At 54.6% G+C, this 24,285-nt stretch overlaps 2 protein-coding genes across 3 annotated transcripts; one reads left to right on the top strand and one right to left on the bottom strand.

Annotated features, from left to right (window-relative positions):
• Positions 1-251: 251 nt before the first annotated feature.
• COPE (COPI coat complex subunit epsilon) lies at positions 252-16,579 on the bottom strand. Of its 2 annotated transcripts, XM_025989587.2 has the most exons (10): positions 16,254-16,579; positions 10,735-10,797; positions 9,324-9,424; positions 6,730-6,882; positions 5,237-5,290; positions 4,727-4,808; positions 3,646-3,801; positions 1,759-1,827; positions 601-675; positions 252-464 (listed from the first exon to the last, which is right to left on the bottom strand). In XM_025989587.2, the coding sequence occupies exons 1-10, from the start codon at positions 16,377-16,379 to the stop codon at positions 417-419; spliced, it is 927 nt and encodes a 308-aa protein (XP_025845372.1). In that variant the 5' UTR covers positions 16,380-16,579; the 3' UTR covers positions 252-416. The 2 variants fall into 2 exon arrangements, with proteins under 2 accessions (XP_025845372.1, XP_025845373.1); XM_025989588.2 differs by lacking the exon at positions 6,730-6,882 and having other exon boundaries at positions 16,254-16,427.
• Positions 16,580-16,625: 46 nt separating this feature from the next.
• Positions 16,626-24,238, top strand: DDX49 (DEAD-box helicase 49). The gene is made up of 13 exons (XM_025989582.2): positions 16,626-16,859; positions 18,093-18,216; positions 19,256-19,341; positions 19,430-19,551; positions 19,848-20,035; positions 20,194-20,334; positions 21,059-21,134; positions 21,407-21,483; positions 21,651-21,748; positions 22,466-22,540; positions 23,355-23,443; positions 23,524-23,595; positions 23,693-24,238. Exons 1-13 carry the CDS (start codon positions 16,682-16,684, stop codon positions 23,894-23,896), a joined length of 1,530 nt encoding a protein of 509 aa, XP_025845367.2. The 5' UTR covers positions 16,626-16,681; the 3' UTR covers positions 23,897-24,238.
• Positions 24,239-24,285: the final 47 nt, after the last annotated feature.

Raw genomic sequence — 24,285 nt, 5'->3', positions numbered from 1 at the left:
GATGCTCCTCATGATGGCTGTCACTATCTCAGTTTCTCTGGATGCCAAGTGGACTTGGGAGACATAGCAGTGCCGCCGTAGCTCAGCATCATGGGGCAGCTGTTTCAGGGGTGGGGAGTCTGTGCAGCTCCTGTTCACAGGCCCTGGTCTCCAAGGCTTCCCTCCCAGGAAAAGCCCTGGGGGACAGTGCCTGGGACCCTCCCTTCCGAGTCGTGGTTCACACATGTCCCTCCCAGAGTGGCAGACATGGATCAGGTGGATATATTTATTGACAAAAGGGGCCCTGGTCAGGCTGAGCCTCGAGCCTTCACCTCTAGCCAGAGCAACCAAGAGCACAAGAGGATGGGTGCCTGGCAGTGGGGGCAGCATGCCCAGCCTCGCTGTTCCCGGGCTTGGGAACCAGCCTGCAGCCAGCCTCAGGCGCTGGGAGCATACTGCAGCACCAGCCGGTCAAAGTCGTTCTCCTGCAATGTGGATTGGGGACAGTGGGGGCAGAAAGAGAAACAGAGAACGTGAGTCAAGACCTCAGTCACAGGCCTTCCCTGGCCCCGCCTAGGGGGGTGTCTGGGGATGTGGGACAGACCGCCAGCTCAGGCTCACCTTGGCCTGGTACTCCTTGATAAAGGGGTGGGACCTGTGTGCATCCTTCAGCTGGGACAGGTAGCGGTTTGTCACCTGCAAGGGAAATGAGGCCAGAGGCCAGGTCAGTTGAATAGGGGGCACCCAGGCGGCTTGCACATGCAGAGCGAGAGGAGGGGTGAAGTGAGGGCTGCCCAGATAACCCCAAGCAAGGGCCCTGGTCTCCCATCACGTCCATCACCTCACTGTGAAATCAGGCTGATGACAGAGGACCCCCAGGGCTGGGGAGGGAAGAGGGGGCACCTGGCACAGAGCCCATGCTAGTGCACGGTTGGAGGATGCATCACCAGATTCAGGGGAGTAGGCTGGGAGGGACCTTAGGAGAGGACTAGGACTAGGAGGAGCAGAGGGCAGGTAGGTCAGGGGGAAGAGGGTTGGGAGGGGAGGTGAATTTGTTCTGGGCACATTGTACAGAGAAACCCCAGAGATCTCAGTATTAGAACCTGGACCGCAGGAAGAGCCCTTGCTCCCAGCTCCCCTTACCTCCCCAGGCCCAGCTCTGACTCAGGGGGTGGGGCACCTGTCTCCCTGAGACTAGGGGTCCAGTGCTATTTCTGGGGTGAGTGGGACAGCTGTCTTGTCTATGCTGTTCTGCCCCAGACCTGAGGCTGCCGGGGTGGGGGTGGGGCTTCTATAAGAGATGGGTGACCGACTGTCAGGAAGTCCTGGGGTCGGTCCTTGGCCAACTGGGCCAGTCAGTCACCTACAGAGAGCGGTGCCCCAGAGTTCTCCCTCCCTCCCCACCCTTAGACAACATGGGCTCACAGGGATTGCTCCCCTGGGCCCATTTTCTCTCCACCAAGAGATGGCACAGATGGGGATCCCAGCTCAGCTGGCCCTCTGAGACACAGCTCATAGTTCATAGGGCCCATGGAGCAGCTGGCCTACAGCCTGGGCCAGGGTGGGGCCCTAGAGGATCACCTGCGACACCAACTTCCCAGGGCCCCTCCCGCCAATGAACTGCACTCACCACCACCACCACCCCTGCCCCCAAAAGGAATGCGTTTCCGCTCAAGATGCTGACCTTCATCTGGGGCTGGAGCCGTATCACAGACCCCTGCCCACCACACGCTGGCACCCTAAGGGCCAGAACACTTCCCGTGCACCAGGGGACCCTACCTCGGGTGGCTTGCCCAGGTGCTGTGACAGGACAATGAGGTTGATCAGTGTCTCCGGGTGGCCACTGTCCTGGAAACACAGGGAACACCAGGCGAGCAGGGTCAGCTCCCCTAGGCCCCAGACTTGGCCTGCCCATCCCCATCTCAGGTGGGAAAATGCCTCCCACTGACCCAGGGTGAAGACATGACCCATACAAGGTCATACCCTCAGAGGTGGAGCAGGTGAGGGCTGCAAGACCCAAAACGTGCCTACTGGCCATTCTGCGAAGTGGTGACCTCAGGGCCCTCCTTTCTACCTAAGTGACGAGGGGGCCCCAGCCCAGCCCCAACCCCAACCCACCTTCTGACTACCTTTCTTTTCCCCAACAGCGGCTTCCCCTCTAAGCCCGGTGTCTCATCTGCAGACCAGGATGCAAAAGAGCCCCCTTGCTTGCTGTGATTTGCGAGGGGTCTATTTATTATACCAACCTCAAAGTAAAAGAGCCCAACCCAAGATGGCCTGAATACCATCACTGGCAAGCTGTCCCTCTTGCTGCAAAAATGAGGTCTGAGACCACAGGGCAGACCCCGCCTGCCCCTCCTGCTCTCCAGGGGCCTTGACAAGAAACTGCTGGGAAATTACCAGAACATCCAAGCGGATGACCTCACTCTACCCACCCACACAGGGCTCTGAAGCAGGGACACTGCAGGGAGCCCTAACTGGGCACCTGGAGCAGAGAACAGCAACCCAGACTCGTGGTGTTGCAGGTTCAAGGAATTGTATGGACCCCAGCCTCCTGCCCAGACCCAGCTCCATGCCACGGCTGCCCTGCTCTGGGGAGACTCAACTTCTCTCCACCTTAGACTCCTCAGCTGTTGTCATAGGGCACAATGGCATGTGCTCACAGAAGCAAAACGAGGTGAACACAAAAAGGAATGGGAAGGACAGTGGAAAGCATGGGGTGACACGCAGGCACCAGGATGAATGAGGCCACGGCATGCCTCAGGCCGCGGGGGGGGGGGGGGGGGGAGGGCAGGGACAGGGCCACGGGGCAGCAAGCCAGCCCAGGTGGTGTCTCAGAGAATGAGGACAGATGGGTGTTATTTAACTGGGGACCCCACTGCCCTCTCCTTCTAGGGCAGAGACGCCCCACCAGGCCAGGCTTTCCTGACCAGCCCGGCTGGCATACAGCAGTCCAGTTGAGTCAGACCCTGTCAAGGAGGCATGGTGGCTGCCTGGCAGGGCAAGGCAGCTCCAAGTATGCAGCCTGAGGAGCACCTAACGGCCCTGGCCCGTCCCTGATCTGCAAACAACCTTCTGATGGTAACTCGACCCCTCACAGAGATACAGGGAGAAAGCTTCCTACTGGTGTCTGTTTCTCATCGTATCAAGAAATGTTTTCCAAAGATGGAAAGAAACTTTGACATGTCCTCTGATTATAAAAATAACACACAAGACCTCACATGTTGGTCGGGGGAAGACAACAGCTGGGGCTTCCCCACAGGGCCTCACTCAAGGTCCCTCTTTTAGGCCAGGACAGGCCCAGGCAACACCTCACGTTTGCAGCCCACTCTCCCCTTGATGATGAACAGCGGGCATCTCTTCCAAGTACCGACTCAGGTGAGGAATCACATCAAGAGGCCCCCAGGCCAACAGCCAACATGATGGCAAGAACTTTTGCTCAGCTCAGGCCAACAGAAGCCCAGGCTGATGGGATCCTCCTACTTCTAAGAGAAACTACACTCAACATTTCTATTTGCAATCCTGATTCTTAGCTGGTTTGGCATTAATATAAATTCCCATGTGATCACACATCAGGCCTATGGGGTCTCCTTCTGAAGCAAGCCCAAGCCCCGGGTCACCTGCTGTCCCCACTGGGAGCTGCAGTGCAGGCTGGGCCTGCCATACCTTGTCCAGAGCCTCCTGGAGCACCCCTTCGGCAGCCTCCCATCGGCCCTGGGCCATGTGGCAGGCCGCCTGCCCGTTGAGCAGCAGCAGGGTGGATGAGCACTTGTCAGCCATTTCCTGAAAGATGTAGTAGGCGTCCTGCAGCTTCTCACCACCCTGCGGGGACAATTCCAACATCACCAGTTTGTCACCCTGCTTCCCAGCCCTGCCACTGCCCGCTCCCTCACAGAGCAGATCACTTTGCTGAGGTGATCCTGGCATGGCCAGTGCGTGGCAGGCAGTCCCTGGACACCCCTGTCACCAGCAGTCCTGATCTCGACCACCTGGGTTCTGAATGAAAGGTTCTGTCTGCCTGCTAAAGATGTAGTAACATCACTCTTACAGGGGACCCCGAGACCAAGACGTGAAAGCTTGCGGGAAAATGCAGAGCTGGTGAAGTGTGGGCAGGGTTCATCGGCTAAACTAGACACTAGAAACAAGCTCGTGTGAGGCCTCAGCCCCCCAAGGGCAGTGTAAGCACACACAGACGGGGAACACATCTTAAGCAGCCCATACAAAAAAAAAAAAAAAAAAAAAAGGCTTAGAGAGAGAAAGTCCAGTGCCAAAAGCCAGAAAAGGGGCCACTGCCAAGATGGGGGGTGCTGCCCAGGCGGGGGGAGATAGGGGCTAGGTGCAGGGGAAGGTGTTAGGAGGACACTGACCACTGCACAGTGCCAAAAGCCCAGGGAACAAACTGAGTGGGAGCCAAGTCCAGGGTCAGCCCTGGGAGGAGGCTGCACTGCCAGGCTGGCCCACTCAGTCCATCAAGTATGGTTCCAGAGTCCTCCCCCAGCTCATTCACTCTGGCTCTGGCCAAGCTGCTCAGCTCTGAGGAGGGAGGAATTGGGTTGGTTCTGAGTAAAGTAGGAAATGTGCCAGGGCGCACCAGGCTGGGGGCTCCCCTGGGGGATGTGTCCTGGCCCCAAAGAAGCAGCAGGTCCAATGTGTCCACAGAAGCCCATACTGGCACTCTCCCCCATGGGACCGGCCAGCTCTGGAGGCAGGGGCTCCCTCCTTCCCTCAGTACAGCCCAGGAGCTCACCACAGCCAGATTGACCCACGCAGTGGCCAGCTGAGTGAGGGTCGCATCCTCGTCCTGGTCCTGCATTTTCTTCAGCTCCTTCCTGGGGACACAGAAGGGTTGAAGGGAGCCCCCTCACCACCATTCCTACTCACAAAGTAGCCACGGGTGCCAGCTCACGGACTCGGCCCAGCTGCTGCCACCACACACTTGGGAAGCCCACCCTAACTCTGCAGGCCCTACCCCCCAAGTCACAGAAGGAAACTAAGGCATGGACAGCACCATTCCTCATCCCAGGCAACACCCTGCAGGGAAGGGCAGGTAAACCACAGTGAGTCATCCCAGTGGGCTAGAATGAAGTGACCGGAGAAGCGATAGTACCACTAATGCTCTAGGCCTTGGAAGGGGCTCAGGGAAGGTCCCCAGGGTGAGTGCCCCCTAGTGGGCAAAGGCCTGGGTGCTGCTCAGACAGCCCTGACACATGGGTCCCAGCTCAGGAGCCACAGGTGGGCACGCATGGGAGAGACTTACCTGGCAAGATCCAGGCGGTCCAGCTTCAGTAGGATCTGCACAGTCATGGCCATGCTGCGGGACAGAGCGGGCAGTCAGCAGGCATCCTCATCACCCTGCTGCCTATCAGGGCTCACTCTGTGTGAGTGCCACCTCCAGGAACATTCCTAGGAGAGCTGGGGCTGCCGGCCTTGCCTTGTAGAGGGCGATGCTGAACAGTACTGGACTCAGATCCAGGCACTGTACACTGGGCCAAACCTCCCACTGCTTCCCGGGACCCTGGCTCCCCCATTTCACCACTAAGCACTTGGGGCTGGAGCTTTCATGGGTTCTAAAGTCATCCCACTGACTACCCCAAGGCTAGGCACCATACCTGCACCCCACTCCTGGTATGAGGGGGACACCAGCCACCACCCAGTACCAAGAGCCCAGGGAGCAAGCTGAGCAGCCAAGCAAAGGGTCAGCCACCAGAGAAGGCTGTGGTTCCAGTCACAGGGGTGCTCCATGGGACAGGTGGGTCCCACACCCATGGCTTCCCTCTCTGCCTGACAGCTGTGACCACCAATGATATATATAGTCACTAGTTCCCACATTTTCCCATCCAGATCAACCTGTGTAGGGATCTGAAAAACAGTCTACTGCCGGGGGATTCCTGGGTGGCTCAGCGGTTTGGCGCCTGCCTTTGGCCCGGGGCGCGATCCTGGAGTCCTGGGATCAAGTCCCACATCGGGCTCCCTGCATGGAGCCTGCTTCTCCCTCTGCCTGTGTCTCTGCCTCCCTCTCTATGTCCATCATAAATAAATAAATAAATCTTTAAAAAAAACAACAACAGTCTATTGCCTTGTAAACTGTTTGCCAGACTTATATCTAGGCTGCCGCAAATCCCTTTCTGGACTGAAGGGGGAATGTAAACAGATACAATAATGAATCTGTGGTGACCTACCCACCAAGGGACAGCAGGCACCAGAGAGTTCACAGGGCAGGGCTGTCACACCCTCTGGGTTGGAGCCCTGGACACAGTGTCCTCAATGCAGTGCCGGCCCAGGGTCACTTCCTGAGGTGGTGGGTAGAGCATACGGTGCGCCACAAGGGGCTCCAGCACCCCAGCCCTGGAGTCCCATGAATGAGGGCTAGCCTCAAGGGAGGGCCTGGGGGAACGTGGGGAGGACCTTGGAAAGGCCAGAGCCCAGGGACACAGAGCTCCGTGGTGGGGGTGGGGGTGTAGAAACCACGGGCAGAAACAAAGGTGCTTTCAACTCTGCCATTGGGAAAAGAGGATTTCCAGCCCTGGGAGCCGTGTCCTTGGGAACAGCAGCCCAGCCGAACAGAAAGGAGTGTCTCCTGGCCCGAGAATGGGAGCTGCAGCCTGAATGGGAAGCCTGGGCCCCACCAGTCTCTCTGGGCAGCCCCACACTGTTCCCATGACAATGGCCAATGGGGCCATGGGCAGCCTGGAGACCAAAGGGGCCCCTCAGGCCTCCAGGCCTTCCCCCTGGAACAGGAAGGACACCCACCACTCCAGGCTGTCCCCCTGGTGCAGAGTACGCAGGGCTGCATCTGGGTTCTGGTCGTGGAAGTAGATGGAGGCAGCCATCAGCAGGAAGGTGGTGTTTGTCACGTCCACGCTCCTGCTCATCTCCCGGTCCAGCTCGACAACGATCGAGTCCCTGCAAGAGGAAGCTGTTGAGGGCTTGCAGCCAGGAGTGGGAAGCCAGCCTTGCCCTCGTGGGAGCAGACAGGTCCGGAAAGGGTGAGAGGGCCCCCAGGGGAACACAGCAGCTGCAGGCAGAACAGGCTCTCTGTTAAGACCCACCACCTTCCCATGTGGCACTTCTCACCCTTACACAGAGAAACTGAGGCTGGGTGGTCTCAGGCCTCATGAGGAGATGTGGTGCAGGAGGGGCCATGTCTATAAAGTGGCACAAATGATTGCCTAAGCTTAAAGACCTCCTGGCCCTCAGAGCTAGGGGGCCATAGTGTCCACACCACCCTGGACACAGAGGTACAAGCTGACTCGCCAGGGGTGCCTCTCTGGAGACAGGAAGCTACACAGATGAATTTCACACCAGTGACGTCGCTGCCTTGCCAAGGAGGCTGGCTGCTCCTGGCAGGTGGGTGACATGCTGGGCTGGGGGCCAGGCTGAAGTCAGGGCTCCACCAAGGATCAGTCAGTTTCTCCATGGGCCACAGGACACCTGAACCAAGATCTGCTTAACTAAACAGAGTCAAGACCCCTTGTTTCAAAAGGCTGCTAAATAGCTGATAGGAGAAGGGAAGCAAAGGCCAGGCCCCAAGTTGCCCAAGGATCTGTGTCTTAAGGTCCTGGAGGATGGGGACACAACTGTCACTGTCCTCAGGCCCACCGAAGAGCCTGATAGACAAAGGACTTCAAATCTGAGACTATTTCCCACTCTGCACACCTAGACCATATACACGGTGTGACACAGAGTTGTCATGGAGCGCTTGGGGCCACCCCATAGTCTCCTGGCTGGTTTGTGGCACTGAGAGTAGACATGCTACATGCTGCTGCTAATGTGACCTTGGTGTCATATGCCGTTACTGTAACATATCATCGTTTACCTGCAGGTCCTGGGACTTTCTCCATAGCCAGCCTGCTGGGCTGGCTAGGGGGCAGCAGTTTGTGCTGGCAGGACATATCCACCCCAAACCACTCTGCCTTCCTAAGCCCCTGCTCCTAGATGGTCCCAGGGCCCGTCTTCTTCTGAAAGAATAAGGCTCATGAAGTGTGGAGAGGAAGAAATGATAGCCTCAGGAGGCTGCCTGTCTTGGTGTCCTGGGGCTGCCATCACAAGGCATCACAAACCAGAAAGACACAAGCAATAGGAACAGACTCACAGAAAAGAAGTTCTAGGAGACAGAAGCTCGATATCCAAGTGTGGGCAGGGCGAGTTCCTTCTGAGGCTCCTGAGGGTGAATCCATCCCAAGCCTCTCCCCTGGCTTTAGCTGGCTCCCCACAGTCCTTGGCACCCCTTGGCTTCTGTCTCATCCCAATTCTGCCTCCATCTTCACACAGCCCACCCCTCTGTACCTTCTCTGTCTTCTCTTCTTTGGTCTCTTATGAGGATACCAGGGTCCATCCTATATCCAGGACAATCTCAAGATCCTTAACTAATTGCATCTGCAAAGACCTCATTTCCAATGGTATTGCATTCATGGGTTCTGGGGGTCAGAATCTGGGGGTCCCCATTCAGCTGTCATCGCTGACAAGTAAATCTCCCTGAGCCTCAAGCTTCAAAGGTGAAGGAGCCCAGTCAGCAGACAGGGCACAGAACACTGCGCTCTATAAGAGCAGTGGCAGGGATCACAGCAGGTGGTCTCACCCACACCTGGGATCCAAAGTCAACCTCAGTGGCCCACAAGAGTAGCGCGGTATCAACAAGTCACAATCAAGTCCTGTTCTAAGAAGTTCCACTAGGCAGAGCTTGGGGAAGGCCTTTCCGTGAGGCTCCTTGCCACTATGAGGGATGCTCCAGGGTGGTGGTGGGGTCTCAGGGCTGGGCAGGTGGGCAAGGGAAGATCTACAGAGCAGAGTGTCTCCATGTCATGGGCTAGGCTGTTGCCCTATCCCAGGTACCCTGTGGGGAACATTTTACGTTCCCAATCCTAGGGGGCCTCACAACCAGCCATTCCTGGGGTGGGGGGAACTGAGGTGCACTGGAGCCATGGAGCCTGCCAGGTCATGCTGGTCCCCTATGCACGGACAAGGCAGGGTCACACAGCTTCCACCTGCAGAGGCAGAGGCAGAGCTCATAAGCACCTGGGCAAGTACCTGGCCAGCATCAGAATGAATGGCTTACATAAATGTCCAAGCAGGATAGGAACGTGCTTTCCTTCTTTTTTTTTTTTTTTTTTAAGATTTTATTTACATGAGAGACAGAGAGAGATAGAGACATAGGCAGACAGAGGAGAAGCAGGCTCCGAAGCTCGATGTAGGACTCGATCCTCAAACTTCGGGATCACGCCCTGAGCGGAAGGCAGACGCTCAACCACTGAACCACTCAGGCATCCCATGGAATGTGCTTTCACTGAGGCTCAGGGAGGTGAGAAGGTGGGGAGAGATGCCCACCCGTGCCCTCCCATCCTCACCTCTGGCTGTCGTTGGCCAGGTACTCAGCGAACATGCGCACGGCCTGGAGCTCGGGGGCTGAGGAGGGCTTGATCTCATCCAGGACTACACCATACTTCCTCTGCAGTCAAGACAAGCACACTGTCACTGACCTGCTCTCCCCCGTGGGGCTTATACCTCAGACCCCAGAATACATGAGAGCATTTTAGGGCTCTAGCATCACCCTGGCAGAGCCCTAGCACCTGGAACCAGGCCCACCACCCCCAGGGACCCCTCAGCCTGCCAGCTGCCAGTTCTACTACAGAACCTGCTGCGAGCCAGCACAGTGTCACTTGTCACAATGGAGACCCCAGCTGCTCAGTGTCCAGTTCCCAGGGCTGAGGTGACAGGGTGAGGGGCCTGCCAGCTCTGGGGGGAATGCTCAGGGGCAGGGGGGCAGGCAGGCAGGGAATGCACTTCTATAAATCAGGACATTCACCCCCTCCCTGCTGACATTCAGAACTGGTGGTGGTGTTAACTGCTGGGAGGGAACTGGAGTGATTCTGATGTTTTTACTGCCATATATAGGTGTTCTTTAAAAAAAAAAAAAATGTATACATTGCAAGAAGATTCCACATACATCAGGGCAGCTCCTCTGTAGAGGCCAACCACATACTGTTCACCGTCAAGGTCAGGGGGCAGGGGAGGCTTGGTCAATGGGAGGGTGGGGTCCCATCAGGCTCCAGAACACTCCACAGAGGGAAAGATGTGAACAGAACCAGGAAGCCACTCAAGGCCTGAGGTGAGGTGAGATGAGGGCAGCCGTGGAGCCAAGTGCCCAGGACAGACCACAGTCCAAGGCTGAGGCTGGGGGGAGAAGGCAGGTGGGAGGCTGGCTGCCAGTGGGCCCTGGCTGGGGAAACCAGGGCAGGGCACGACTCAGTCCTGTCCGCACCATCTGTACTGCTTGCACTCCCAGGGTAATGTTCCTAGAGCCTGGAATAAACTATGGCCCTGACTTAACAGCAGTGCCAACACTGGTGCATCCACCAATGAAAGCATCCCACCAACCCCAGATGTGAGTAGGAAGAAAACCTGCCTGCAGACTAGGGGTGGGCGGTGGGATTCTCTTTCCTATCTCTTTCTTATCTACTGGGGGTGGGATTCTCTTTCCTATCTATCTCTATCCTATTCTGCAAACCCGAAGCTGTATTAAACAAACACAATCTACTGATGATAGAAGAAAAGGGAGAAATCCCCATACTGGTCCTTGGGCCTGGTGAGTCCACAACCTTGGGGACACAGCTACCTACTTGTGGAGGCCACACCAACCATGGGAAGTTGCTGGACTCTGACCTCCTTTGTCTACCGTCCCAGCCCCTGTTGCCACCCAGCACTCTGTTCCTTACTCTCCTGTCCCAGGAACACTGGAGGTCACAGGTCCACACTCACCTGTGCAAGGTACGCTCTGTACAGGAAGACATCCCTTTCCACATCTCTCTCCGGGCTTGAGGGCTGTGGAGACAGAAGCACGTAAGGACACTTGGAGCCACAGGCCAGACAGGTCCTTGGCAGAGACCAGGAGCAAGCAGCTTCCCCAGGACTGGGTTCCAGCCCTGACCTTGTCCCCTACTACCACTACCCAGGGAAGGGAGCAGGGTAGAGCCCACGCCTCTCACCACTGGACATGCAGCCACTCATACTGACAGGGGCTCCCAGGGTGCAGCGGGTCAAAACAGAAGCTTCTCAGTGGTACAGGTGGTCCGAGTTGTTGAGGGAAAATACCCCAGTGCTTGGGTTTGTAAAAGTAGAGAAAACAGGCCTGGGAGCATTCCTATCCAAAGGTGGATGGGTAATTCTGCAGAACAGATGGGACCCAGGAGACATGCGCAGGGGACTTTACTTTTTGTACTTCTATGCAATGTGTTCCTGTCCTGTTTTTGTTCCAAAACACTTTTTTAAACATGGAAGAAGAGACGAAGGTTGCCCACACAGAGGGCCTTTCTGAGAGAGCTCAGCTGGGCTGCCCTGGCTCAGTGACCTCTGTGTCCAGCCTGGGCCGTGCCACTCAAGCCTCCCACCACAGGGCTGGGGAGCTCTGGAGAGGGGACATCACACACTGGTCACTCTGGGCTGTGGGGAAAGCCCCCTGAGCCCTGGCCAGGCCATGAGGCCCTGGGAGGGCCTCAGAGCCAAGAACGGAAGAAGGCTCATAAGGCCTCGGGCAGAAGCTGTGTGCTGAGTGCTAGGCAGATCTCCAGATCTAAGTAAACAGGAATGGCGTCTTTCTGAACAAATGCTTCTCAGCCATTTGCTGCTTGGGGATAGCTCACCAGAATTACCTGAGAACAAAGCCAGGAGGTTCATACCCATCAATGATGGCCGATCCCAGAGTGGCCTCTGACTGCCCCTAGGCAGCTCAGAGGTGCAGCCAGTCCTGAGGACAGTGAGTACCTTTGTGGGGGGAGAAGTGGGTCTAGTGATGGGGTGGGGCCCCTTGTCAGGATGGCCACGCTGGGCCTTCAGCTTCTTGAGGCTTTCTTCACTGCTTTATCCCCAGCATTAGGGTGGTACCTACCATTTGTGGATACTTAAGAAATGTCTGACAAACAAACATCATGATGGTGACAGAGCACTACATCTGATAAAAAGCAATGATGTACCAGGTGTTCCACTTGGGGCCACCTCAGATCATGCCTGTCAGAGATTGCTGGGGCCACTGTAATGAATTATAAACTGGGTGGTTAGAAATAACAGAAAATTGGGGCACCTGGGTTGCTCAGTTATGTGTCTGCCTTTGGTTCTGGTCATGATCCCAGCATCGCGGGATCAAGTCCTGCTCAAGCTCCCTGCTCAAAGAGAAAGACTCCTTCTCCCTCTGTTCCTGCCCCTGCTCGCATGCTCGCATTCTCTCTAATAAATAAAACCTTAAAAAAAAAAATAGAAAATTATTCTCTCACAGTCCTGGAGGTTAGGAGTTCAAAATCAAGGTGTCAGTAGGACCATACTATCAAAGGTTCTATAGAAGGATCCTTCCTGGCCTCTTCCAGGTTCTCCAAGAACTCCTTGGCTTGTGGCCCCATCACCCCAATCTCTGTTTCCTTATCCTCCTCCATCTGCCTCAAACCTCTCTTTGCCTTTCTCTTAGAAGAGCACCAGTCATTGGATTTAGGGCCTATCCTAAATCCCAGCTGATCACATCCAGAGATCCTTTATGGAATTATATCTGCAATGATCCTTTTCCCAAATTAGTCACATTCACAGGTTCTGGGTAAACATATCTTTTAGGAAACACCGTTCAACCCAGTATAGGCTGCCCAAGAGGGTTTAGGTAGCACAAAGACCAGAATTAAGGCACATCAAGTGGCTCAGTGGGGACAGTATGCCCATTCTGGATGCAACAGGAAGAATGTCAGATTTCGTGCCAGTGTATGTTTCCCACATCACCAAAAAGGGAGCAGTTCCCTAGCTCAGAGGCCAGGCTGCAGTGTGCCTCCACCCACAGGGACCACCAGTCTGGCTTCTGTGAATGTTTCTCGTCCCTCTCTAAGTACAGCAGGTCATGATGGTTCTTCCTTTCAGCAGTGACGGGAAGTCTGCACATGACAAGATGACAAGAGAAGACTCAAAAGACATATCGCTATGATGTAAGCAGAAAAGACAGACAAGAGAAGCCAGGTGGCAGAGTGTGAGTGTGACGCCGAATCTCACAGTGACCTTGGTGAAACAGGTACCACTGTTCCCACTGGGCCAGAGGGAAGACAGGCGCACAGAAGTACAATGACTCAGCCCTGGCTGCAGAGAGAATATCACAGAGCCAGAGTCTGAGCACAGGTCTGTCTTGATCTTCTCACCGTCTATGTTACCCAGGAAGGAGGCACACAACTGTGGTGGCAACCTGAATAAGGCACTCAACCTGCGATGTCCATCCAAGGCCCTGGAATCTGTGAACAGCTTCCATTCTGTCACAAAAGGGGCCTCGAGGATGTGATGAAGGTTATGGATCCTAAAATGGGGACAGTGTGCCCAGTTATGGGGGAGGACCCACCCTAATCACAGAAGCCCTTAATAGCAAGAGTTTTTATAGCTGAGAATAGTCAGAAATAAAGCACCAGCAGGAGAAATCCAAGTGAGCCCAAGAGAGGAATATTCAATCTGACACCCTGTGGCTGGTTCTGACATGGAGAGACCACATTCAAGACTGAGGATTGGAGAGAAGCCTCTAGGAGGCAAGGCTGGCCCCTGGCTCAGAGCTATCAATCATTTGAGTCTGGAAGCATATTTTTCCTTAGAATTTCCAGAAGAGATACAGCCTACCCAACACCTTGATTTTAGCCTGGTGCAAGCCATGTAGGACTTCCGACCTACAGAAAGTGAGAGATAATAAATTTGTGTGGCTGCAAGGTGTCATTTGTGGTTGTTTGTTATAAGAGAATCAGAAAACGAATACAATTGCACAAGTACTATTCCGAGTGTGACAGTCTCCTGAAGTCCATTTTAGGCTTTATTCCCATGATGCTCAAGGAAACCAGGTACAGTGTCAAAGGCCAGAAGCATGAACAAGTAAGCCTTCTCTACTTCAGAGTACAAAGTCCTCCCAAGCCTCTGGCTGCCCGGGTGAAATAGTTGGCTCTTCCTTTGCTTGGTGCTCCAGTGGCCCCCTACATCTTAGGAATAAAATCCAAACTCTTACTGTGGCTCCTGTGAGGCCCTGCTTACTTCATTCTCCATCCTACACACACACACACACACACACACACACACACACAACCACTCACCCCACTTCTGCTACACTGGTCTTTTATGCTCTGACTCCCCGGAGCTCATCTCTGCCTCAAGACCTTTGCAGCAATTTATGGGGTTTGATGCTTCTCAAGGTTCAGCCTTGGGTTCAACTAATAGAGAGGCTGGGGCTTACCTGACCATTCCCAGAGGAAGCAGCCTCCTCCCTGCCCCCTGCCCATTCTCCAACTCAGCATCCTTTCTTTTTTATTAATAGCGGTAAAAAAAAAAAAAAAAAGTGGGAAATATTAGAGAGGGTGACAGAACATGAGAGACTCCTAACTCTGGGAAACGAACAAGGGGTAGTGGAAGGGGAGGTGGGTGGGGGGATGGGGTGACTGGTTACTGATGGGGGCGCTTGACGGGATGAGCACTGGCTGTTAGATTATATGTTGGCAAATCGAACTCCAATAAAAAAATATACAAAAAAAAAATAAGAGTGGTATGTGTGTTGTCTTTTTTTTTTAGTTGATATATTTATTTTTACTCATCTCTACACCCAATGTGGGACTGGAGCTCACAACACCATGATCAAGAGTCCTATGCTCTTCTGACTAACCATCCAGGTGCCCCTCCAACTCAGCACTTTTTATCTAACCTTGTCCCCTTAAGCACTCAAGTTATGATATATTCACACATTTCTCTACTTGTCTAATCTCTTTAGGCAGCCTGTTGAAAAGAGAGTCGGGGCAGCCTGGGTGGCTCAGCGGTTTAGCGCCACCTTCATCCCAGGGAGTGATCCTGGAGATCCTGGATCGAGTCCCACGTTGGGCTCCTTGCATGGAGCCTGCTTCTCCCTCTGCCTGTGTCTCTGCCTCTCTCTCTCTCTCTCTCTCTCTCTCTCTCTCTCGTAAATAAATAAATAAAATCTCTTAAAAAAAAAAAGAGAGAGAGAGTCAGGAGATCAGAAGGGGGAGCTTTCAAGCCCTGACACTCCAGGTTAGTGGCAGACCCCAACAAAAGAGAGGTACCACGCATTCCCCAGAGGAAGAAGCCTATACTTTACCACCCCCACAGGAAGATGAGAGATGTTCTCCTTGTCTGGCAATTGCGGAGCCAAGGAGACACTGTCACAGCTCAGGTAATGAGAAGCCGCAACACTCAGAGCTCAGTTTACTTCAATGGATTTTTTTGTTCATAACGACCCCTCTCAACTCCCCCTTTCACCTGTGAAAGACAGCAGTCCTCTCCTCTGCTCTCTGGACTTGCCTACAGTTTTGCCATAGGTTACATGTCTCAGATTGCAATTATTCGTTAATCCCCAGCAAACCCATTTTGCTGGTAAAATAACTGACAGGTTTTTTTTGAAGGTTAACAACCAGGGCAGGCAAGACCCTGTCAGGTTCACTGCTCTTAACGATTCGCCAGTAGTTCACTCTCAAAGTGTCTATAATGTACGTCCACGTCCCTCCCTAAAAAGTTTCTGCTAAAGGACCTGCGACCCTCTCTTGTCATCCACTGGCTGGGCCCTGCCTAGCGGGGTTATTTCTAACTCTCAGATGGCCAAACTCATTCCCACCACTACCCATCACACTACCCCCAACTTCTTATTAACCGCTTTACTGTCTCCCTTGGGAGCTTGAAGTTTCTTTTTTTTTTTTTTTTTTTTTTTTTTGAGCTTGAAGTTTCTAAGAGAGTTCGGAGTTTTGTCTGTTTTATCACTGCTTTGAGCCCAGCACGAATACACTGCCTGGCCCAAAGAGAAACTCAACGAGGAGTGAATGAAATGAAATGAAGAGGCAAGTCTGGAGAGAAATAACCCGGCTAGTGGTGCAGGGTAACGTCGGAGAAGCCATTTCTCTCTCCAACGGCGGTGTTGGCATCCTAAGATGAGAACAAACAACAGTCCCTACTTCAGGGGTATTGTGGGTATGTATGGTGGCACACGTGGGCCCTCCACAAGTGAAAATCACTATTATTATCACTATAGTGGCGTAAAACGCCTCCGTTACTCAAATGCCTTCCACCGCGCAGAACGCGCTCTTAGAGTGAGAAATAACAAAAACTGTCACGGCTCTGAGTTTTGTCATAAGACAAGGGTAACTCCTTACAACGCTCTGAAGAGATACGTTGGGGAAAAAACACCTCGAGGAGAAGGAAGATTTTAAAAATCAAAGCACGACCAGTGGCCACCAGGAAGAAACGCCTTTCGGAACCACCACTGTCCCCTCGCCCCCGAGCGGCCGCACCTTCACTCGCTGCGCCTCGTTAATGCACTGCTGGTAGCTGCCAATGTAGAAGGCGTTCTTCACGTCGAACAGCTCGTCCACTTCCCCGGAGCCGCCGGAGGCCGGCCCGGGGGCTGGAGGCGCCATATCGCTACGGTCCCAGTCGCTCCTCTTCCGGAGGGACACGTCGGCCGGAAGCAGGGAGTCCGTCGCCGCAAGGCACGCTGGGAATTGTAGTTTACTCGTTCCTGCCTAAAGATGAGCCAAATTGGACGGGAGTCGCAAGTGCGACTCGCTGGGCATCTCGGGAATTGTAGTTTAATTTGATCGCGCGAGCCAATGGAAATCGGGGAAACATGGTAAGCACACGGTGGAGCCCGGGAATGGCAGTGTGAGCTAGACCGGGGTGGGACCGCGCAGCAGGCGATCCAGTAACCGAGGTTTCCGTGATGTCATCGGCGTGCGCCGGAAAGCAGGGCTCACACGGTGCACGCCCGGAGCTGGCGGGGAGGATGGCCGGCTTCGCGGAGCTTGGGCTGTCATCGTGGCTTGTGGAACAATGTCGGCAGCTGGGTTTGAAGCAGCCCACGCCTGTCCAGCTCGGCTGCATCCCCGCCATCCTGGAGGGTAAGTGTGGCCCGGCCTCTTCCCCAGGAAGCCTCCCCACTCTGTCGGCTCCCTTGCCTTCGCGCCTTAGCCTTTGCCTAAGCCACTTCTGCGAGGCGAGGGGTACGCTTGGGCGTTATGGACGAGCCTGGGTCCCAAAGGTAGACTGGGCAGTGTTGGCGTTTGGGATTCACAGCTGACTCCCTGTGTGTCCGCACGTAAGTGATGTAATCCGAGAAACTCGTGGTCTCAGAGCACAGCACTACTATCTGAATTTTACAAATGGAAACTGAAGTTGTCAGGATTACTGGTAAATGCAGGACTGTGGTCCCGAGAGTAGAGGACTCTACTCTCTACTCTAATGGCCCAACCCGGTTTGCCATTAAAAAGATGCTCTTGGGATCCCTGGGTAGCTCAGCGGTTTAGCGCCTGCCTTTGGCCCAGGGCGCGGTCCTGGAGTCCCGGGATCGAGTCCCACGTCTGGCTCCCGGCATGGCGCCTGCTTCTCCCACCTCCTGTGTCTCTGCCTCTCTCTCTCTCTCTCTCTCTCTCTCTGTCTATCATAAATAAATAAATAAATCTTTAAAAAAAAAAAAAAAAGATGCTCTTGGGGGCGCCTGGGTGCCTTAGCCCGTAGAGCTTGCGGACTCTTGATTTCCACTCAGATCATGATCTCAGGGTTGAGCTCAAGCCCCGAATTGGGCTGCGTGCTGGGTGTAGAGCCTGTTTGGAATTCTCTCTCTCCCTCTCCCTTTGCTCCACCCCTTCCCCACACTCTCTCTCTCTTAAAAAAAAAAAAAAAAAAAAAAAGATAGGCAGAGATGCCCTTAGGAAACCTAGGAAATAACAGGTTGAGGGTTGAATAAATGAAGATGAAGAAATCATTAGGGATCCTAGGATGCAGATTGGGGGGGGCATTCAGGTTTCCCCACACTGGGATGTGCTGTAAGGGCTTCAAAATGAGATAGTGAGTAGTAGCATCTTGGGTCAGATGGATGTGGGTTCCGCTCCATCCTGCTGCTCACTGGCTGTGTGTCCCGGGCACATCTCTGAGACTCAGTTTCCCTTTCTGTTGTGTGTAGACAGTAATGATCATACACTCCTAGAATTTGTCAGTGTGCCCAGATGTAAATGACATAGGCCAGTATTGGATACATAGTAACTGCTCATTAAACATTAGCTATTGTAAACTGTGCTCAGTAGAACACTTGTGGATACTTGAAGTGTGTTGATGCTCCTTTGCCCTCTGCCCAGGTCGGGACTGCTTGGGCTGTGCCAAGACAGGCAGTGGCAAGACAGCAGCATTTGTCCTGCCCATCTTGCAGAAGCTGTCTGAGGATCCCTATGGCATCTTCTGCCTTGTCCTGACACCTACCAGGTGAGCTCCCCATAGGCTTTCCGGGTGAGTTAACCATCTGTGTTTTCTTAGGCAAGCACCTTTACCTCTCTGAGCTCACTTTCCCTCTGTTTAAAATGGGGACAAAAATCATTCTGGCTTTGTAAGGGAGGTAGAAAATTAACCAGGATAGTGTGTGAGAAGTGCTGAGCACAGGGCCTGTCTCATGGCAAGTTCCAGCTAGTCAGGAGCTATCAAGAGTTTTGTAGCCCAAGATAGAGACACATCTCCTGTTCTTGGGCAGACAAATATGGCAGTTGACATGGTAAGTCCTATAGCAGCAGGAGGAGAGGTAGGCACTGTATGCTGTGAGGGTGTGGCCTGGGGAGGAGGGAATTGGGGAATATTTCATTCAAGGGGTTCCTTAAAGAATGACAAGGATCTCTCAAAGGGACAAATTTGGGGAAAGATATTCTAGGCAGAGGGAACTGCTAGTGCATTTGAGCAGAGGTGTGAGAGAGAGGCAAGGCACAGAAAGGGTACTTGGGGCCAGGCAGGTTAAAGCCAACTTGAGAAAAGCCTAGAATGCCAGGAAGAGAGTTAGATCAATTCTGGGGGCACGTGAGCAGGAGAGAGCAAAGCAAGAGGACAAGAAGTGGACACATGGGCCAGGGAGAGGCCTGGGCAGAGCTGGGGCTGAAGGCTACGGAAGACAGGGCTTGGACACTGACCAGCCCCAAGGGAGAGGGCTTAGATCTTGAGCTTTGGTGACTGTGGGCTTAGATCTTGGACTTCGGTGACTATGGTGTTGAGGTCACTACTGAGGAGGAGAGGCCAGTTTGGGTGGGTCTGGTGGGCGAGGGGCTGTGGGATGTCTGGATCCCAGCCTTGTAAGGGGGCAGGGGCCAAAACAGGGCTCCAGTGCTCAGTATCCGACCGAGCCCTTATCCAGAGGGAACTGGAAGTTGTGGTGTGTGTATAAGCAGGAGAGGGCCAGTCGGGAGGTCTGAGGGATGGGCATGGGATTGAGAGGCAGGCACAGAACCCCTACTAACCCAGCCTGGCCCCTTCACACCCACAGGGAGCTGGCCTACCAGATTGCAGAGCAGTTCCGGGTCCTGGGGAAGCCTTTGGGCCTGAAAGACTGCATCATTGTCGGCGGCATGGGTACAGGGGGCCCAGGGAGGCTCTGGGTAGGGCTCCCCCGTGGCCTCAGGCCACCCACCCAGACCCACCTCTCACACTCCACCTACAGATATGGTGGCCCAGGCCCTGGAGCTCTCCCGGAAACCACACGTGGTCATTGCCACACCAGGGCGCCTGGCTGACCACCTCCGGAGCTCCAACACTTTTAGCATAAAGAAGATCCGTTTCCTGGTGAGTCGGCCTGGGGCATCAATTGATTGATCCATTCAGGATACGAGTCCCACAGGCCATCCAGGAGAGCATTAGAAGTGATAGGACAGCTGAGAGATCAGTGGAGGTTGGGGGCAGGTCCTCTCTGAGGAGCAGATTTCAGAGACCTAGAGGGAGAAGGTTCCAGGGCATGTGTCCAAGGCTGGGCAGGAGGTGTGTGAGGGAGACTGGCTGAGCTAGGCTGGGCTGGGCATGTGCTCAGGCCCTGGACAGGGCTCTCACCCCAGACCTCCTACCCCCTACCCCTGGTGCTGCAGGTGATGGATGAGGCTGACCGACTGCTGGAGCAGGGCTGCACAGATTTCACCGTGGATCTGGAGGCCATCCTGGCAGCCGTGCCCACTCGTAGGCAGACACTGCTCTTCAGTGCCACACTGACTGACACACTCAAAGAGCTGCAGGGACTGGCCACCAATCAGCCCTTCTTTTGGGAGGCTCAGGCCCCGTGAGTCCACAGCCTGGTCCAGAGGGGCAGGGCAGGGGCAGGTGGGTGGTGTGGGTGAGGGGACGGGGAGACACACCCAAAAGAAGTTAAGGCCCGTGGCCAGTGTGGGGCATTGGCTCCATTCAGCGGGGGAGAAACTGAGCCCTGTGCATCCCCAGGGTGCGTACAGTGGAGCAGCTGGACCAGCGCTACCTGTTGGTGCCTGAGAAGGTCAAGGACGCCTATCTGGTCCACCTGATTCAGAACTTCCAGGATGAGCACGAGGACTGGTCCATCATCATCTTTACCAACACGTGCAAGTGAGCATGGGCCTGCCTCTCTCTTCCCTCAGATCCCCCCACCCCCTGCCCCCATAACCCTTTATGAAGGCCCAAGGTACGAGACACACAGCCAGTCTTTGCACTCCAGGGCCTCTGCTCAGACCAAAGGTTCTAGAGGATTCATTCAAGGAAGCTCTGGGAGGTCAAGCAGTTTGCTGAGGTTACCCCTCCTGAAGGCAGAGCCAGGATTTGGGGTTCCTCAGGCCCACTCTTACCCAGAAGGTCCAGGGGCCTCTGGCTATACCTAGAATTCCCCAGCAATAGCTGGGAAGGCCTTTTCACTGTGTCTCAGTGTGTTGCTAGGCCCCGGCACATCAGCTCCAAGACCCAGGTCTGTCCTCTCTATAGTCCCAGGGGCCTTCAAAATCCTTTGAAGGTCTTAGAGGAGATTATTAGGAAGTAGTAGCATGAGTCAGAGTAGATATGCAGCCTACATCCCCTGGAGGAGACCCCCTAACTGGTTCCTGCCCTCCAAAAATTTATTGGCTTCCAGAAGAAGAAAATCTGGTTGTAGGTCTGACTGTCATTGGCCTAGCCAGGGAAGGGGTCAGCAGGCAGGATACCGCACACCCCTGCTTCTCCTTTACCGGTGGTGCAGGGCCACCTACTTTCGATCTTGGGGTGTGCTGGGATGGGAGTGCCTTCCCAAGACCCTGGCCCTGGAGAGGTTGACGAGAGGTTGACAGTGTGTCCTTCCCACCAGGACCTGCCAGATCCTGTGCATGATGCTGCGTAAATTCAACTTCCCCACTGTGGCTCTGCATTCCATGATGAAACAGGTGTGGGATCAAACTGCCCCAGAGACCCACCTGCCACCCCTAGCCTTGCCCTGGCAACTCATTCCAGCCTCAGGGCCACGCTCTTTCCTCTGCCTTGAACACTTCCTGCTACCCATTTGCCTTGGTCCATCCTTTCCATGGGTGAACCCCGTGAGGGTGGGCCTATCCTGGACTCTACCCTGTTCCCAGGCCTCACACAGTAAGTGCTCAAATGTTTGCTGAGATGCTCCCTGACTCCTATCTTCCCAATTCTCTCCCCAACTTGGCAACAGAAAGAACGCTTTGCTGCCCTGGCCAAATTCAAGTCCAGCATCTACAGGATCCTGATTGCAACAGACGTGGCCTCCCGGTGAGCAGCCCCAGGGTGTTCCGTCCTCTGCGCTGGTCCAGTGGCACCCCCACAGTGGGGCCAGAGGGCTGACCTGGGCAAGAATTGGGGTGGCTGAGTGACCTTGGATGAGTCCCCGCCTCGGTTTCCCCACATGGACAGTGGCACTGACTGGCCTCTGCCTCTAGGGGCCTGGACATTCCCACAGTGCAGGTGGTTATCAACCACAACACGCCCGGGCTGCCAAAGATCTACATACACCGAGTTGGCCGGACAGCCCGTGCAGGTAAGTGGACAGGGCGGGATGGCCTTTGGACCCATGTCCTTCCTGCCTTCCCCTCACCATGAGGAACCAAAGTCAGGAGTCGGTGAGAGAAGATATGGGGGTATAGCCTGCTGGTGAGAAGGAGTGTCCAAAAGTTTGGGGAATCATCCTTTTGAAAGCAGAGGCGGTGAATACTCTGGTTTATGAGATCCTCTCATGCCAGCAGTGGGGAGAAACATGGATTCTGGAGCCAGACAGGGCCTGGCCCTTCTCTCCTGTCCTGTGGCCTCAGGCAGTTTCCATCAGCCCTCTGGGCCCATCTCCTCATCAAAGGACATGTAATGAGAACGATGCCTGTTTGGTGCTGCTCCAGAGGTCACAGGCCTCAGCGGCTGTCATGCTGTCCCAAGCACCAGTCACCCTCACGGAAACGGGGAATGGAGAAAGTAGTGTGGCAGATCTGGGCTGAGGCCCATTGAGCCTTATCGCTGACAAAATGCTGATAGCCAGACCCCAAAGGGAGATCAGCCACATCACCAGCACCGTGTAACGCCGCCGGCCTGGCAGCGGAGCCACCCCTGCTGGTGTCCTGTGTCTCCTCTGGGATGGACCTGCCCTCGCCCTATTCACTGAGCCCTTACTCTGTTCCCACCAGGAGGAGCCCTGAGCCTCCTAGTGGTCACAGCCTGTCTATTTGGCCCCTAGCTCACAGCAGGTAACTATGGTGTGTCCTTGCAGGGCGGCAGGGACAGGCCATCACACTGGTGACGCAGTATGACATCCACCTTGTACATGCCATCGAGGAGCAGATCAGTGAGTGGTAGGGTGGGAGAGGGGGCTGGGGGGAGCTGGATGCCTCTGGGTAAGATGCCCACTCACCCCTCTCTGACACCTGCTGGGCTACTCACGAGCAGGCTTAAACTCCACTTTCCTTTCTGTGCAATCCCAAATGAAGGCTTTTAGCCCAATTAGCTAAACAAGCTTCCCACAGTGCCCTCAGCCACTGAAAGCCACATCCAATGGGAAGGGATTTTGGTTTTTTAGACAGGGATGTATGGATGGTCCCTGTGGTTAAGTCAGAGGCCCCAGGGACAGGGTCTGGGTGTGTTTAAAACCCCCCTTGGGTGGTTTAGCAAGTGCCCAGACCAAGAACTACTGGAAAATCTGTAATCATTGCACAGACTGTCCTAAAATTCAGAAGCCTCTGGACTTCAAAGGACAGTGTTTGAGTAATCTCTATACCCAACATGGGGCTCAAACTCATGACCCCAAGATCAAAGTCACACACTGTTCTGACTAAGCCAGCCATGCATCCCTAAAGGAGAGTGTTAAAATAATCTCTACACCCAACGTAGGGCTCAGGAGTCAAGAGTCCCGAGATCAAGAGTCACATACTCTTCTGAGTCAGCCAGGTGCCTCTAAAGTTTATAAAAACAACAACAAACTTCCAGTCAAATTCATAGTATTGCTAATAGCAGTAAAAAAGGACAGCCTATTTTCTTTAGGTCTACAATTCCAGATCTTGCCCATCTGACCTTTATATGATATGACCCCAATCTTGTATACCCCACTGCATGGGGAGCTCACTCCTAAGCCAGGATCCCTCCTCTTGTCTGCCCTCTCTCAGAGAAGCAGCTAGAGGAGCTCTCAGTGGAGGAGGCCAAGGTGCTGCAGATCCTCACGCAGGTCAATGTGGTGCGGAGGGAGTGTGAAATTGTGAGTATGGGAGGCCTTGGGGCCCAGGGTGCTCCCTTTGTGATGAGGGCCCCTATGACAGCCTCTCCTTCTCTCCCCAGAAACTGGAGGCGGCCAACTTTGATGAAAAGAAGGAGATCAACAAGCGGAAGCAGCTGATCCTGGAGGGGAAGGTGAGGGCTGAGTGGGCTGGTCGGGGTGTGGGGGGTAAAGGGAGGGCTTCCAGGGGGCAGATTGCCCAGCTTGGCCACCTGCGGGTCCTCCCACCAGGACCCTGATCTAGAAGCCAAACGCAAGGCTGAGCTGGCCAAGATCAAGCAGAAGAACCGGCGCTTCAAGGAGAAGGTGGAGCAGGTGCTACAGCGGCAGAAGGCCAGCAAGGCTGGCCGCGGGGGGCATCCACCCAGGGGGCGTCCACCCAGGGCCCCACCTGAAGCTCACTCAGCCCCAGCGCCCATCCACAGCCAGCCCTGAGCGCCACATGGCCATGTGCCTAACCTGGGATTCCTTCCCAGAACGGACAGTCGGAGGGCCCCTCCACTCCCCTGGACCTGCACAGTCCCTGTCAGTGGGACCCAAGACACCCATGTTGTGCACTGCACAGCTCTTCCACCCTGCAGCCCCCAGCTGGCCCCTTCTCAGAGCCTCTGCCAAGCATCAGGCTGCAGAGAAGGAAAGAACACTGGCTACAAGTTTTGGCCCAACTCCATACACAGTGACACTGGTCACCTCAGTTGGGTGGGCAGGGGGATGCTAAGGGCCCCAGAACAAAGGCATGTTGCTTGCCAGGAGTCACTTAATAAATGGGTCTCTCAACTTCCTTGGTCTGACTCTGTGGCAGTAGGGGCAGGGGAGGAGGGTTC

Source organism: Vulpes vulpes, chromosome 9, assembly GCF_048418805.1.
Source record: "Vulpes vulpes isolate BD-2025 chromosome 9, VulVul3, whole genome shotgun sequence".
Lineage (NCBI taxonomy): Eukaryota > Metazoa > Chordata > Mammalia > Carnivora > Canidae > Vulpes > Vulpes vulpes.
This window is presented reverse-complemented; position numbering and strand designations above follow the sequence as displayed.